Raw genomic sequence first — 13,051 nt, 5'->3', positions numbered from 1 at the left:
GGCAAGAACAAGGAAAGGGATTGGCTCGGATAGAGGGAGCTATTTATGTGGCAGCAACTAGGGAAGCAAACCACACCCACATAGATTTTGCCCTAATACAGGCCCCACATCTCCTCAGGAAATGAGCCGGCGCACCATAAACGCGTAGGGACACAATTAATACGTAGAATCCGGGGAGGTCGACCGCCCCCAGGATTCACGTGCAGAGCGCCCCACGGTCATCAGTAGAACACGCACACGATCACACGCCAAGTGAACACCGTTAAGCCACGACCGCGGCAAGGGAGGCCCGAAAGCCCCTGAGCCCATGTGCAAGGTCACCGGTCGTGACCATGACCCAACATCATGCTTAGGAAACCCACTCCTGGGCCAGTCCTTAGAAGGGCTCGAGGCCACAAAGGGATAGGGGCAAGGAGGAGATGGGCCCCTACGGCTCTAATCGGTGGTGCGGTGCCACACGCCCGTCTCTCTCTGTGTTTTTGTCGTCCGCTTTGAAGTCTCCCAGGTTGACCCCCTCTAGGGGGGAGGCATCTTGCCCCTAGGCCATTGCGGAGGCGGTTGGGGACCGACATAATTGACGACTGATGATTTATGGGACGTCTCTCGACGAGGCACAGCTGAACTCCACATTGATTGGGGAGGATATCGAGTCCCACTCGAATTACCCATTGACCCCGACAAGGCGCACCGCTGCAACCGCATGGTTACAGTGGACATGCCTCTCCCCATGTGGGGCAAAACCGAAATTCGCCTATAGCAAGGCACCATGACCCCTCGGGTGATGAGGGGCGTCAGGAAAGAAGGAAGTGGGCGCCAGCGGCCCCACTATCAGGACGAGGCCCAGCCTCGACCGCTTCCTGCTTGAGCCCCGGGTTCTTGACCTTCAAACGGATAGCAACGCATCCATCAAGGATCAAAATCCAGACGATGCCAAGTCGAGATGCCAACCCCCGGTCAGGGAAGACGTCTCAGAAACCCTGACACCGCCCAAAAAGCACACCTTAAATTTTTCCCAAAAACACAGGACGATCCCAGGCCAAAAATCTCAGAAAATCCAACTTAAAAATACAAACAAACTCAGCCGAGAACCGTGGCATTCTACATGCAAATCTTTCCTCATTCCAACATGATAGTAGCAACCCAAGCCTCGAAAGCTATGATGCTAGAAGGGGACTTACGAGACGCTCCCCTCCGCCATTGTGAACAAACACAACGGAGAGGAGCACCTCACAAATCTCCTCCTAACATTGTAGCTCCTAGATCATAAAACACGGGGAGAGAGCGGCGGCAGCACCATCATCTCACGAGGATAGAGACTGCATGGTGGAACTGTCCACAACAAGGACCACCTCGCGCATCCAAGCCGAAGGGCCCCAGGAGGCGAGGAGGTCGCAAAGCTGCAGTTCCGATAAACATGCCGCCTCATCCTACCCTGCTCGCAAAGACCCTTCTAGCATCTGCCACTGGAAGGAGAAACGATGGTTGCCGGCCACCATGGACCGCATTCAGTAGGACACATCACGAGAATATCATGCACCTACTCTCCCAGAAATTCTCTACTTCTCTCACTCTATTTAAACGTCTAACCGATCGGAAACAACTCGTGACTGCGTCAAACGGTAGGAAGGTCTCCATTTATAGGCTTGGGACGAACTGAGCAGCCTGAACCCCCCACGCCGCGTGGCACACCACGGGAGGTCACCGCCAACATCAAATGCCCACGTAAGATCAGGAAAATCGACTCTCACAAAAGTAGGACCAGTACGACGTCGACGAGACTACTCGGTCATTGAATGCACTTACCCATAAGGGCAAAGCACAATGGCCACCTACCGCATTGAACGCACTTACCCGTAAGGGATCAAGCGACGAAGCTTGAATAAGCCACGACTACGAACCTGCGCGCAATGCCCACGTACCTCAGTGCTTTCACGATCACTTCGTGATCATAAAAACGCTAGGGGGCTACTGTCGGGGTTGTAACCCCAGGGTTTCTTAAAGCATCGATTAGTTAACAGGCCAAGTAGCCCATAACATATCAGCTAGCGAAAGCCCAAATGACTGAGGCCCAACTAAGCCAAGCGAACCAGGCTGGACGCTAAGGCCGAGGTCAGCCACGACCCCTCCTTCGTGCCTTAGCCACACAACACTGGAAAGGCGCTCGACCTCTCCCCTATCACGACCCCTAGAAGGAACGGGGAGAGGTCGAGCCTAGCCAAGCGTGCCTACTCTAACAAGAATAGGCACGCCACACTGACCCCGCAAGGACCGAGGGGACAACAGTCACCTCGGTCCGATCAAACGCCATCTATGTGCCACGCCGCACAGACAAGACAATACCGCCCAAAATGGTGACGACAGGTACGATGACCACCGACCAGATATGGCCCGACGAGACGAGAGTACAATCCTGCCCGCTACGGATGAGATCCACGACGAGGGCCTTGACTTAGAGGCCATCTAGGCCGGCGGGAACCATGACCCCAACAATAGTGATCGTGGCCCCCGGCTCCTCAAGACAACGAGATGATCAATGACCTAGGGGTGGCCACCAACTCCCGTACGATGCCCCAGAAACCAGGAGACGATGACGAAGACCACGACGGAGGCCACGTCGCACAGGACGGCTGGCAAACTACCATTGTGCCTACAGTGCCGCCACGGCCGGCGCAGTAGCACCACGCCATGCCATGCCGCGACGTGGACACAAGACCATGGCGACAGCCACGCCCGGGCATGCTCCACAAGACGGCGTGGTTTGCAAGCCAAGTTAGCTAGGCCCTCTCTCAGGCTCACGACCCTTCGATCGGGAGAACCTATTGCTTTGTATGCGCCCTGGCCCTGAACTCTATATAAGGGCAGCCAGAACACCCATCTCGAGAGATCCGACCCATCCTCTACCATTTCATTCATTCCCCATAGTAGTAGGGCTTCTGGAGCTTCCCTTGGGGCAGCCCACCGCCTAACTTAGGTTCTTTTATCTCTTCTACCATTCTTGCACCCCCTATTGTAAGAACTTCAGAGCATTCAAACGAGGAACACGTGTTGGATCATGTTTGAGACTGGACGTAGGGCTCTGGCCTGAACCAGTATAAATCCTCGTGTCTTTTGGATGGTACCATCATCTTCCTAGAGCAGCGCGGCGATCGTATAAATTTACTAGTCCGGTTTATAAAACAACGACACATATATTCACGAATATTCCTATACAAGCACAGACTACTAGGGACATCTTTGGTTTCCTGTGCCTCCACCGCTACTAGGGACATCTTTGGTTTCCTGTGGCTCCACCGCCTTTGCTCCCTGGGCCTTAGTTGTAGGCCCATAAGCGGCCCATTGGTGCCATAAAGGTTCCTTCCCTGACCGTGCGGAGGCCCTTGCCCGAGCCTGTCGGAACATTCGCCTTGGACGTCTTTGCCTCCGCCTTGAACGTCTGGCCTTCGCGTTATACTTGGCTGAGGACCGTCGTCTCCGAGGATCTTCGCCGTAGCTCATGTGCCTTCGCCAATCCAGAGGCCACGGACGATGGCTAGATCCTGAAATCCCTACGAATCGTGTTTCTCACATCTTTATTAGTTTCTTTAGTCAGGGTTCAGGCCAGCCTCGGTGGCTCAGATATCTGTGTCCCAACATGATTATCCATGTCCTGTGATGTATGGCTTGTGACATCGAACACATGCCACTATAGAACATATCCCTTGGGTTTTGAATTGATTATCCACTTCTTCTTTCAGCAACGAAATACATACATAAGGAAAGGATGGGCTGGCGAGCAGATCCTTAGGCATGTTTGCCTTTGTCTTTGTCGTTCAAATTATCTGATTCACATCCAAGTATAAATAGGACGACTAGACTTTTCCATTGATTTCTGTGAACTAATAAATTCTTTGACTCGGCTTTTACTAGCCAGAGCTTTATGCAAAACCTGACTAACATCTATAAAGTCTTGACCCTCTTGTCTTTCTTAATGATGATCAAGGTGGCTTGAATCCTATACTCTTATAAAGCAAAACCCCACTAACAATTTTTTTCTAGTTCGCTTCGCTGAAAAAACAAGCCAAAACATTGTTCTGGCTGATTTGTTGTAAGAGAAAAACATTGTTCCGGCTAAAAAAACAAGCTAAAAAGTATGGATTATAAGACAAGCAAACATGGCCAATCCACAGCGCTCCACGTCATAGCTTCCTGGCCCACGCATTCACCTCCACCCGTGCATGCATGTCATCTTTAGAAGTCCCAATCCTGTGCTGAGGCACGCGAACAGCCAGCATCCACCCATATGTCCCTTGGATCACCATGGCCCTCTTCATATCCAAAACAGTTGTCCACCAAGTCACGTTTAATCAAGAGACCACTTCCATTCAGCTCCCCTTTTATTAAATAATCAATTTGGGTATTGCAAGCATTGATTGGTGCACATTTATATAAGCGCCTACATAATCTGAGTAGCCTCTCCATAGCCCCTCACATCTTCTATAAAGCGAGGCTGCACACAAGCTATTGTTGCTTCGCTGCATGTCTCAACCTGTATTCAAAAAAATCATCCGTACCTGCAACTACCTCGTTATCCGCCCTTGAATCAAGGTATGGAATGGTCAAGCTTCGTTCTCTTGCAGTAATTTATAACCAGCGACAGAGAGCAGGCCTTTGTCATATGGCCTTTGTCATATGGGCATTCTCCTAGTAAGCTAAAATGGCCAAATCTGTATAAAAAAATATCAAACTATAGCATCGGTTTCTAGTGTCTCTAAACTTTCTAATGTATTCAAAAACATTTTTATGTAACTTATGCTTAACCAATTAAGATGTGATATATAGTTTCAACTCACCTTCACTAGTAAAGAAATAATCATGAAATTTTGTTCTAAATTAACAAAAGTGTAAACCGAGCTGGGTAGCAAGGAAATAAAAGCAAGTGACTGCAGCACCCCATAAAGATATATGGAAGAATCTTAATTTGAAAGTGTCAATAGAGCTAGCTTCACCACATTGTATAATAAAATTCTCCTATGTGCTCCATAGACCATGGTACTTCTATTACCATCACCGTTGGATTTGGAAAAGACCAGAATATGTGATAATCTTATTTTTTTTAGGATGGCAGTCTTTCAAATGACCGATTCTTGACTTTATGTTCTAGTAGGTAGCGTGCCCGTGTTGGCTACGAGATAACTAACAATTTATACTAAAAACACACGGATCGCGTGATAAGATAACAATACTTTAAATTAAATACCAATGTTAAAGTGACATTTAATCAAAAAGCAAAGTTTATGAATTTAACACAGTCACGGAGTGCGCGGCGTCGCAGACTCACAAACTCTAAAGCTTCCAGAGATTGTGTCGAATCCAACCTAGAGCCTCGGAACCCTACATCTTTTCCTGGACGGGCTTCACTTTGGATGCATCGGTAGCAATATCAATGATCCCCATACAATGGCTCAGACATGTAGATTTTGTTCTCCTTGTACTTGGATACACTTGTTCCACTGAAGCTTTCATTGAAATGTTTAGACACGAACAATGTGTGATCACCGATGTCCCTCACCCTGGACCACTCCGACGTACGGTCGTGGAGGTTGCACTTGTAGATCGCGCTACTGTAGGTGAAGCTCTGTGTCTCGTAGAACGCGCTCATCATGGCACCCACAATGTGTAGCTCACCGTTTGATTCCAGATAGCTGCGGTGACAGAGCCCCGCATGTGGTGACAGCGATGGTAGCAGCGTCGCTGTTGGAGTAGCGCCGGCGACGTTGCTGCTGCCAGTGTTCGCCTACACGGCCGTGTAGACCGATTACTCGGCGTGTAATCGCTACTCGGTAGCCGAACGTGCAGTTTAAGCCATAAACGGTAGGTTACATGGAATCGCCGTGTAAACGGTAAAAAACGGTCGTGTAATCGGTCTACACGGCCGTGTAGGCGAACACTGCCATAATATTTTGAAAATAATTTATCTATGTTATTTTCAAAATATTACAAATGTTTATGATGTGTAATAAGTACCATTAGATTAGTTGTGGAATATACTTTCATAATAAAATTATTTGAATATACAAATATTATCTATGTTATAGGAATATATACACAGGTTATTATAGTCATTTTTACAAATAAAGTAAAAACGAGTAATCCGTGTAAAACCGTGTACACGCCGTGTACACGGTCTAAACGCTACACGAGACCTCGCCGACTGTCTACCGTTTACCGTTTAGGAAAACATTGGCTGCTGCAGACGAAGATTTCTCCAGTGCAGTCGATCGCCAAGAACTTGTCTTGGCAGTGGACGATGGACCCCACAGAGAACTCTAGTTTGGTGTCGAGCAGCGTCCATGCGCTGTTGACTCCAACTCGACAGAACGCGACCTCCATGGAGCACCCAAGCATGGTCATGGCCACGCACTTGCAGCCGACGACGTGAGGCGGCGCCGAGAGCACGATCTCACGGAAGAACACGTCCCTCATGTCTTCTAGCTTGATGGCTCTGCTTGCGGCATCCGCGTCCCCATAGCCATTGGTGGGATGGAGGAGCCACCGGCCGTGGACCCTAGACACGCGTTCCGATGAGGACGCCACCGCGACGTGTTCTCCTGTAGACAGGAGCTCAACGCGGGGGGCACGGGCACCGGCGAATGGATTTAGCAGCGTCACGGACGCCGTCTCGTCCATGAGTGCTAGGCACCCACACGAGGAGCAGCATGCCACCTTGCCGCGCACGCCAGGCAGCGTCTTGGATAAGACTTTCTTCTCCGGGACGTAGTAGAAGCCGATGCGGTCCGCGTCGGGGTCGAACGGGAGCAGCAGGAGCGGCCCGAAGGTCGCGAACGGGACGGCGGCGTGCCATGGGGAGCAAGCGGATCGGAAGGACGCCGTGTCATGGCCTGATGCGAGACGCTGCCCGATGGACTCGAGGAGATCCTCTGGCAGGCCGGATCTCCAGTCAGGGAGAGGTAGGGACCTTCTCTTGGGATTGGGAGGCTGAGCCATGGAAGACAGATGACATCAACTATGGTTCACGCAAAAAACAGCAAGCGAGGGTGATGGAACACTTGAGCGTGAAACCAAATGAAAAGAGGAAAAAGTTGTCCCTTTTGCAAATGCAAAGAGGAAAAGTAATTAAATATAGGCAAATTTGGTAAGGTTCTCAGAAATACAAAGAGGTTCCTTTTGTCTTAATTCTCTTTCATTCTGTGTTAATTCTCTTTCCTTTTGCTCGTTGCCATGTATGCTGGTGCATGCAAACATGCAATGTGTATATGGATAGCACAATAATTTTCTACTCCCTATTTTGCTGTGATTCATCTATCACATGACAGGCAATATTCAATCAAGGAGAATGGCACGATCAATCAGTAATTAAGATGTCGTGGGATCACAGGCGTGGACAGACGGACGAACCAAAACAAATGTCGCACAAAAAAATGTTCATACTTTGTTCTTTTTAGTTGTAGGAGATACCAAAGGTATTACTAGATATCTCCATCATCTTATACTCCGTATCTTTTAAACCAGAATGGAGTACGGTTACATCAGCACCTTTACGGCCACTCATGTCGACCATGGGTGGTATTACCATGCATATCACACCGAGAATAGATGCAGATTCCTCCACTGTAATGGCACAGGTTTGCACTTTCAAGTGTCTCACACTAATTGAGATGGTATAAAGGGGATGCTTCAGCCCCTTGTTGTAATAGAACCGTCTAATTTATAAGAGCTTAGGTACAACGGCTAATGCTAAAGACATCAGCACATTCACACTTCAATCCATATAAACCCGTTAGTTTGTCTAGTGTCACGACGGACCTTGATATATCCACTTTACAACTAAGATCATACTCAATTAACCAACATCATATCACATACATAGAGTTTGTAATGGAATTAATTAATATTATAAATCAAGTGTTTGTAGTTGCTATTGGGGTCATCTTTTGTAATAACAACTCTGCTCTAGTGAATTGTGAATTGTAGAAGAATTTTTTATAGGCTATTCACTCTTCTAGGCATTTGGATCCTTACAAGTATCAACTTCGATAACATGGGATAAGAATCAGAGCTATAGCACAAATGAGGATTTCTGCAATAGTGCTAGACTATCTCAGTAAGATGGGCTATCGATGGTACTTTATGGAAACCTATAAACTTTACTTAAATATACGCTACATGCGTACTTAAAAGAGTGTGTTAAAAATGAATATTGCAAAGATCTTCAAACTAGAAAAAGATAAAAGCCATGGAACACTATCGCGGGTATCTTGCTGACAAGAGGAACTCTTCTTCAAGACTATACTGTCTACTTGACTCCTGCTTGCTTGTACCCTCAAGTAATGGATACATCACAGCCTTTTGTTTCTCATCACATATGTTTGTACCTGTACGTTGCACAACCCGTTGTACGGATGCTTGAATGCTTTCAAGGTTCATCTCCACCTGTCTCATGGTCGGTCGATCCTCTGCTTTCATTTTGACACATGATGCTGCTATTGCAGCTACTTCCCCCACTTGTTCACCTGCCTCTTCTATGATCTGAGGATCAAGTACATTGACCAAATTGCCTTCCGAGAGCAATGCTGTGAAATGGGCCACAAGACCATCATCCTTAGGTGATCTATACGAGTATGGCTTTTTCCTAGTCAGCAGCTCTATAAGAACAACGCCAAAGCTAAAAACATCACTCTTCTCGGTGAGTCTCCCAGTGTAGTAGTACATGGGATCTAAGTATCCAAATGTTCCTTGGATAGCAGTCGAAATCCCGGTGTTATCCGCCGGAATGCATCTTGAAGCTCCAAAATCAGACACTTTTGCTGTCATTGAACCATCTAAAAGAATATTATGGGACTTGATATCTCTGTGGATTATAGGGAATGACACAGCCATGTGAAGGTAGGCTAGTGCTCTAGCGGTTTCCGTTGCAATTCTCAGCCTAAACTCCCATGGTAGTGATGTTGGTCCTTCAACATGAAGATGATCATAAAGAGTGCCATTTGGAATGAATTCGTAAACCAATAGTGGCACTTGTGTCTCAAGGCAACATCCAAAGAGTTTTACCACATTTCGATGGTTGATTTGAGAGAGAATTGCTACCTCATTAATGAACTCATCAATCTCTCTTTGGATTGCCACTTTTGACTTTTTTATTGCGACGACATGCTGGTCGGATAGAATGCCCTTGTAGACAGTACCATGTCCACCTCCGCCAAGCTCGCGAGCCTTGTCGAAATTATTTGTTGCTTTTTCCAGCTCTATCAAGGGGATGATCATCTTCTCAGCGATATCAGCCTTTTGAGACACTAATTGTTGCAACAAATGTCCACGGTTCTGCTTGAAGAACTTCTGCTTCAGCATTCTTGCCCTTCGATGCTTAATCCTACGAGTCACAAAGGCAGCACCGAGTACCAGCACCAAAAGACCTGCCCCGCTGCCAACTCCCAGGCCAATACTTAGCCCTGATAATACAATAACAAACAATTTTTTTTCTGTCAGAGTCAGTGTGACATACTATTAGGCTTTGAATTATGACAGAAGAGAGGAACTTGTTCCGTGCAAGTACTTGTTGAAACAGAGGAAACGATCAAGGAGTATTATTGAAATACAAAAGCAGAGTAATGTGTCTGACTGAGTGGCTCTGCGCTCACCTAGAGAAGATTTGACGCAGCCATGTTCCACGTACGGGTTACCACCAGCACCGCCTGGGCACCGGCACTCGTACGATCCGTCCGTGTTTGTACAAATACCGAAACAATTTCCCGGGAGTGCGCACTCATTGATATCTGATGAAGCAAACAAGCACACTGTATGTTACACAGTCTCGGCCTGTTCGCTTGTTGGTTTCAGCCAGCCTAAACCAGTCAGCCAACAGTGTTTTCCTCTCATAATAAACCAACACCAGTCAGCCCAAACCAGCCCAAAAACCAACCAGCGAACATGCCGTCTGTCTGTGTGCTAGCAGTGTACTACTGCACTGCACCCAAAACGGTGCCGTGCCCGTGCAACGTGACAACGTGCGTACCTTGGCATCCGCCTTCACCGGAAAGGTAGGGGTTGCCGTCGTAGCCTTTCTGGCAGCGGCACACGTAGCCAGTCCGGTAGTTGTTGGTGACGTTGTGGCAGGCGCTGTGGCTGCTGCGGCAGGCGCTCCTCGCCGCGTCCGAGGGGCAGGACGAGTTGCCGGCGGCATCCGCATCAGCCGTTCCCGGGACTATTGGGGTCGACGCCACCGCCCAGTCCAGTACCACTGGAACCGGCGTCAGGGACATGGAATCCCGCACCGAGTTGTTGAGCATTTGCGCGGCGACACTGTCAAACCAACCACGCTCGGCGATGCGCACTGCCACAGGTAGCAAGCCTGTGTTCTCAACGTCCAGGTACTTGAACTGGACGGCGTAGGACGGGCGGCCGATGGGGATGGGCGTCTCGCAGCAGCGGATACCGGAGCACGCGTTGGCGCCATCGCCAGGGGTGGTTACCACGGCGCCGGCCCACTTGTCGTCGATGGAGCAGAAGGAGGAGCAGCCGGTGATGACGTTGCCGCTGCCCCCGAACAGCGTCCCCTGAACGTTGCACCCTGTGACAACCAACTGGTTGCGCCACTCTGAGACCACGTACGGGCTGCCACTGCCACTGACAGCGTCGAGGCCGCAGCTCCAGGTGCCGCTGCCGTCGACGGATGTGCTTGAGTTGATGTTCACGGCGCCCGCAGCGTACAGGGCCCGGACCGTGGAGTTGGCCAGAGAGATGTCCACGATCTGGAGGGCGCCGTCTCCGAGCAGCAGCCGCGGCGGGTGGCGCGTTCCATCGCAGGTGAGGTTGAAGCCAGGGAGGGAGCAGCTGGCGCCGATGCCGAATGGATACGGCACGCTCAGGTTGCCGCAGCTGGATGGGCAGGTCGGCGGCGGGCCTGCTGCATTTCCGGACTGAGCTGCTGAAGCCAAGGAGAGCTGCAGAACCAGAATGTCTTCTACGATGTTTCCAGTAGTTGTGGCATGTCCATCCACCGGTCTATCCATTTTAAATAGTTCGAGATATATCGAAAAAGAATGTATGCCATTTGCCATCTGGTCAAGGAAACAAACCGGATCCTTCCTACAGCATGCTTTCACTTCGACCTACCACGCGCATACGTGAATGGCTTGCCATAATCTTGAATCTGCGCACATGCTAAAGCTGCGTGTTCCACGATATTGCTTGCCATCGGTCTACTGTTTGCTTTTCTCACCGGCCAACGATCCATCAGTAGCGGTGGTTCTGTCTGCAAGGACGGGATTTCATTAAGAACGGCTACTACTGTGATTTTTTATTTGGTAATTCATACCAACTATTTGAATAAGTTTCAAACTTGAAACAAATATCCTAGAGGGTAAAACACATTTGGACAGGGTAAAGCAGGTAAATTTGGCTCCAAATCACAGTATAATAAGGATTAAAAGTCATCAATATTAAACATGATAACGGAGGACAAACTATTCTTAGGTAGCGTTTGGTTAGGAGTCAAGGTGGGGTGGGACGTTCCGGTCTCTGGTTTCTAGGATAGAATGAGGACGGGATGACTACAATTTTTGTTTAGTTGAAGAGGGATGAAACCAACCCATTTTCTGTTTGGTATGGGGACATCAAAAGCGGGATCACCCACTGATAGGTGGGGTCCATTTGTCAGTTTTTTTTCTTTTCTTCTTCCCCGGAATTTTCGGCGCCTGTTCGGCATCGGAATTTCTGGCCCTTGCGCTTAAGGGTGGGCAAAATACCCAATACCCAATTCCCAAACCCGATTTATCTGAACCCAGACCGGAAGTATCCGAACCCGAACTACTTGGTCACAATTTCAGATAGTGATTGTAAAAACCCGAAATTAGTTTGGGTAGCTCGTGTAATGTTTCCTGGTACCCGAACTACCCAAATTATCTGAAATATCTCAAATATTTGCTCCTCTATTCCTAATATGAAGACATGAAGTATTTCAGGGTAAAAATCCTTTTGGGTAATGCTTTTTCGGGGTAAAAATTGGGTAGCAATTTTTAATACCCGAATTACTCGACCCGAATTTTTCGGGTAACCCGAATGCCCAGCCTTACCTACGTTGTATCTTCCGTCCCGCGCCTCCTCCTTCCTCGATAGGGGGCTAGCGCTGGTGCCCCTGCTCGCCCGCCCGTCCATGCTCGCGCCGGAGCCCGCCCGTGCTCGCTCGTGCTCCTACTCCTCGCCGGAGCCCACCCCTTCTCACTCGCCCACTCAGTGGATTCGGGGACGTTGCTTGCTGGAGCGCTTGCCCGGCCGCGCCCGGAGCTCCGACTCGCCCCCAGACGCCTGGAGCGCCACACCGCCCCTGTGCCCGCCCGCCGGAGCCTCCTCTCCTTCCTCCCTCGCCCGCGTTGTCCCACCTAGGGTGCCCCCGTCCCCTCGATTTGGAGGGACGGGAGTCACGCGAATATGCCCCGAATATTCCCTACTGGGACGTCTCGGTCCCTCCACGACTACAAACCAAACAGGCTGATACAGAGGTCTATCCCATCCCATCCCACCAAATTCCAGCAACCAAACACTAACTTATAGTATCCAACAATAGGAGCCACGTGCCCACATGCACTTATCATCCAATTCAACGAATTTATTACCTATGGATGACCTAGTTGGCTAGTCCTTACTCTACGAATGTATTATAAGGGTAGTTGATTTCTAGTAGGGTGGAAATGGAATCTTTGTTAGTGGGATATCTACTCTCTTTTTTTTGCCAGATACATATACAGATTCGAATGTTTGAATATGAATCTCCTATTATACAACTAAAAAACAAAACGTGAATAATTTTTCGTGCGACTTTGTTTTGGGGTCGCCCGTCTGCCTCCCCTTGCGATCCTGACGCCATCCCACGCAAGTTTCCGCGCCGCCAGGTGGGTCCGCGAACCACGTTGATCCCGCGATCGATCGCCCATTAGGAAAGATTGCCGCCGCACCCTCGCTGCCTCGCCTAGTAGGAAAAATGCCGTGATCGCCCACGTTGATCCCGCGATCGCCATCCGTGGGTCGTGGCAGCCTCGGTCTCCTCCGTGCTCGTCGC

General features: G+C 49.3%; 2 protein-coding genes across 2 annotated transcripts; both read right to left on the bottom strand.

Annotated features, from left to right (window-relative positions):
- Window positions 1–6,201: 6,201 nt before the first annotated feature.
- Window positions 6,202–6,984, bottom strand: LOC136460641 (putative F-box protein At5g55150). The gene has a single exon (XM_066460266.1). It carries the CDS (start codon window positions 6,982–6,984, stop codon window positions 6,202–6,204), a length of 783 nt encoding a protein of 260 aa, XP_066316363.1.
- Window positions 6,985–8,241: 1,257 nt separating this feature from the next.
- Window positions 8,242–11,054, bottom strand: LOC136460640 (wall-associated receptor kinase 5-like). The gene is made up of 3 exons (XM_066460265.1): window positions 10,010–11,054; window positions 9,636–9,770; window positions 8,242–9,446 (listed from the first exon to the last, which is right to left on the bottom strand). The coding sequence occupies exons 1-3, from the start codon at window positions 11,052–11,054 to the stop codon at window positions 8,242–8,244; spliced, it is 2,385 nt and encodes a 794-aa protein (XP_066316362.1).
- Between the last annotated feature and the right edge of the window lie 1,997 nt (window positions 11,055–13,051).

Source organism: Miscanthus floridulus, chromosome 6 (genome assembly GCF_019320115.1).
Source record: "Miscanthus floridulus cultivar M001 chromosome 6, ASM1932011v1, whole genome shotgun sequence".
In the NCBI taxonomy this organism is placed as follows: Eukaryota; Viridiplantae; Streptophyta; class Magnoliopsida; order Poales; family Poaceae; genus Miscanthus; species Miscanthus floridulus.
Note: the sequence above shows the minus strand (reverse complement) of the source record. Positions and strands in the feature narration are given on the sequence as shown.

Coding starts and splice junctions, on each gene's coding strand:
- LOC136460641 (XM_066460266.1), bottom strand. CDS start 6,984: ATGGCTCAGCCTCCCAATCCCAAGAGAAGGTCCCTACCTCTCCCTGAC.
- LOC136460640 (XM_066460265.1), bottom strand. CDS start 11,054: ATGGCAAATGGCATACATTCTTTTTCGATATATCTCGAACTATTTAAA. Junction 9,771..10,009: donor CGGTGAAGGCGGATGCCAAG/GTACGCACGTTG, acceptor TTGCTTCATCAG/ATATCAATGAGTGCGCACTC. Junction 9,447..9,635: donor CTGCGTCAAATCTTCTCTAG/GTGAGCGCAGAG, acceptor TTGTATTATCAG/GGCTAAGTATTGGCCTGGGA.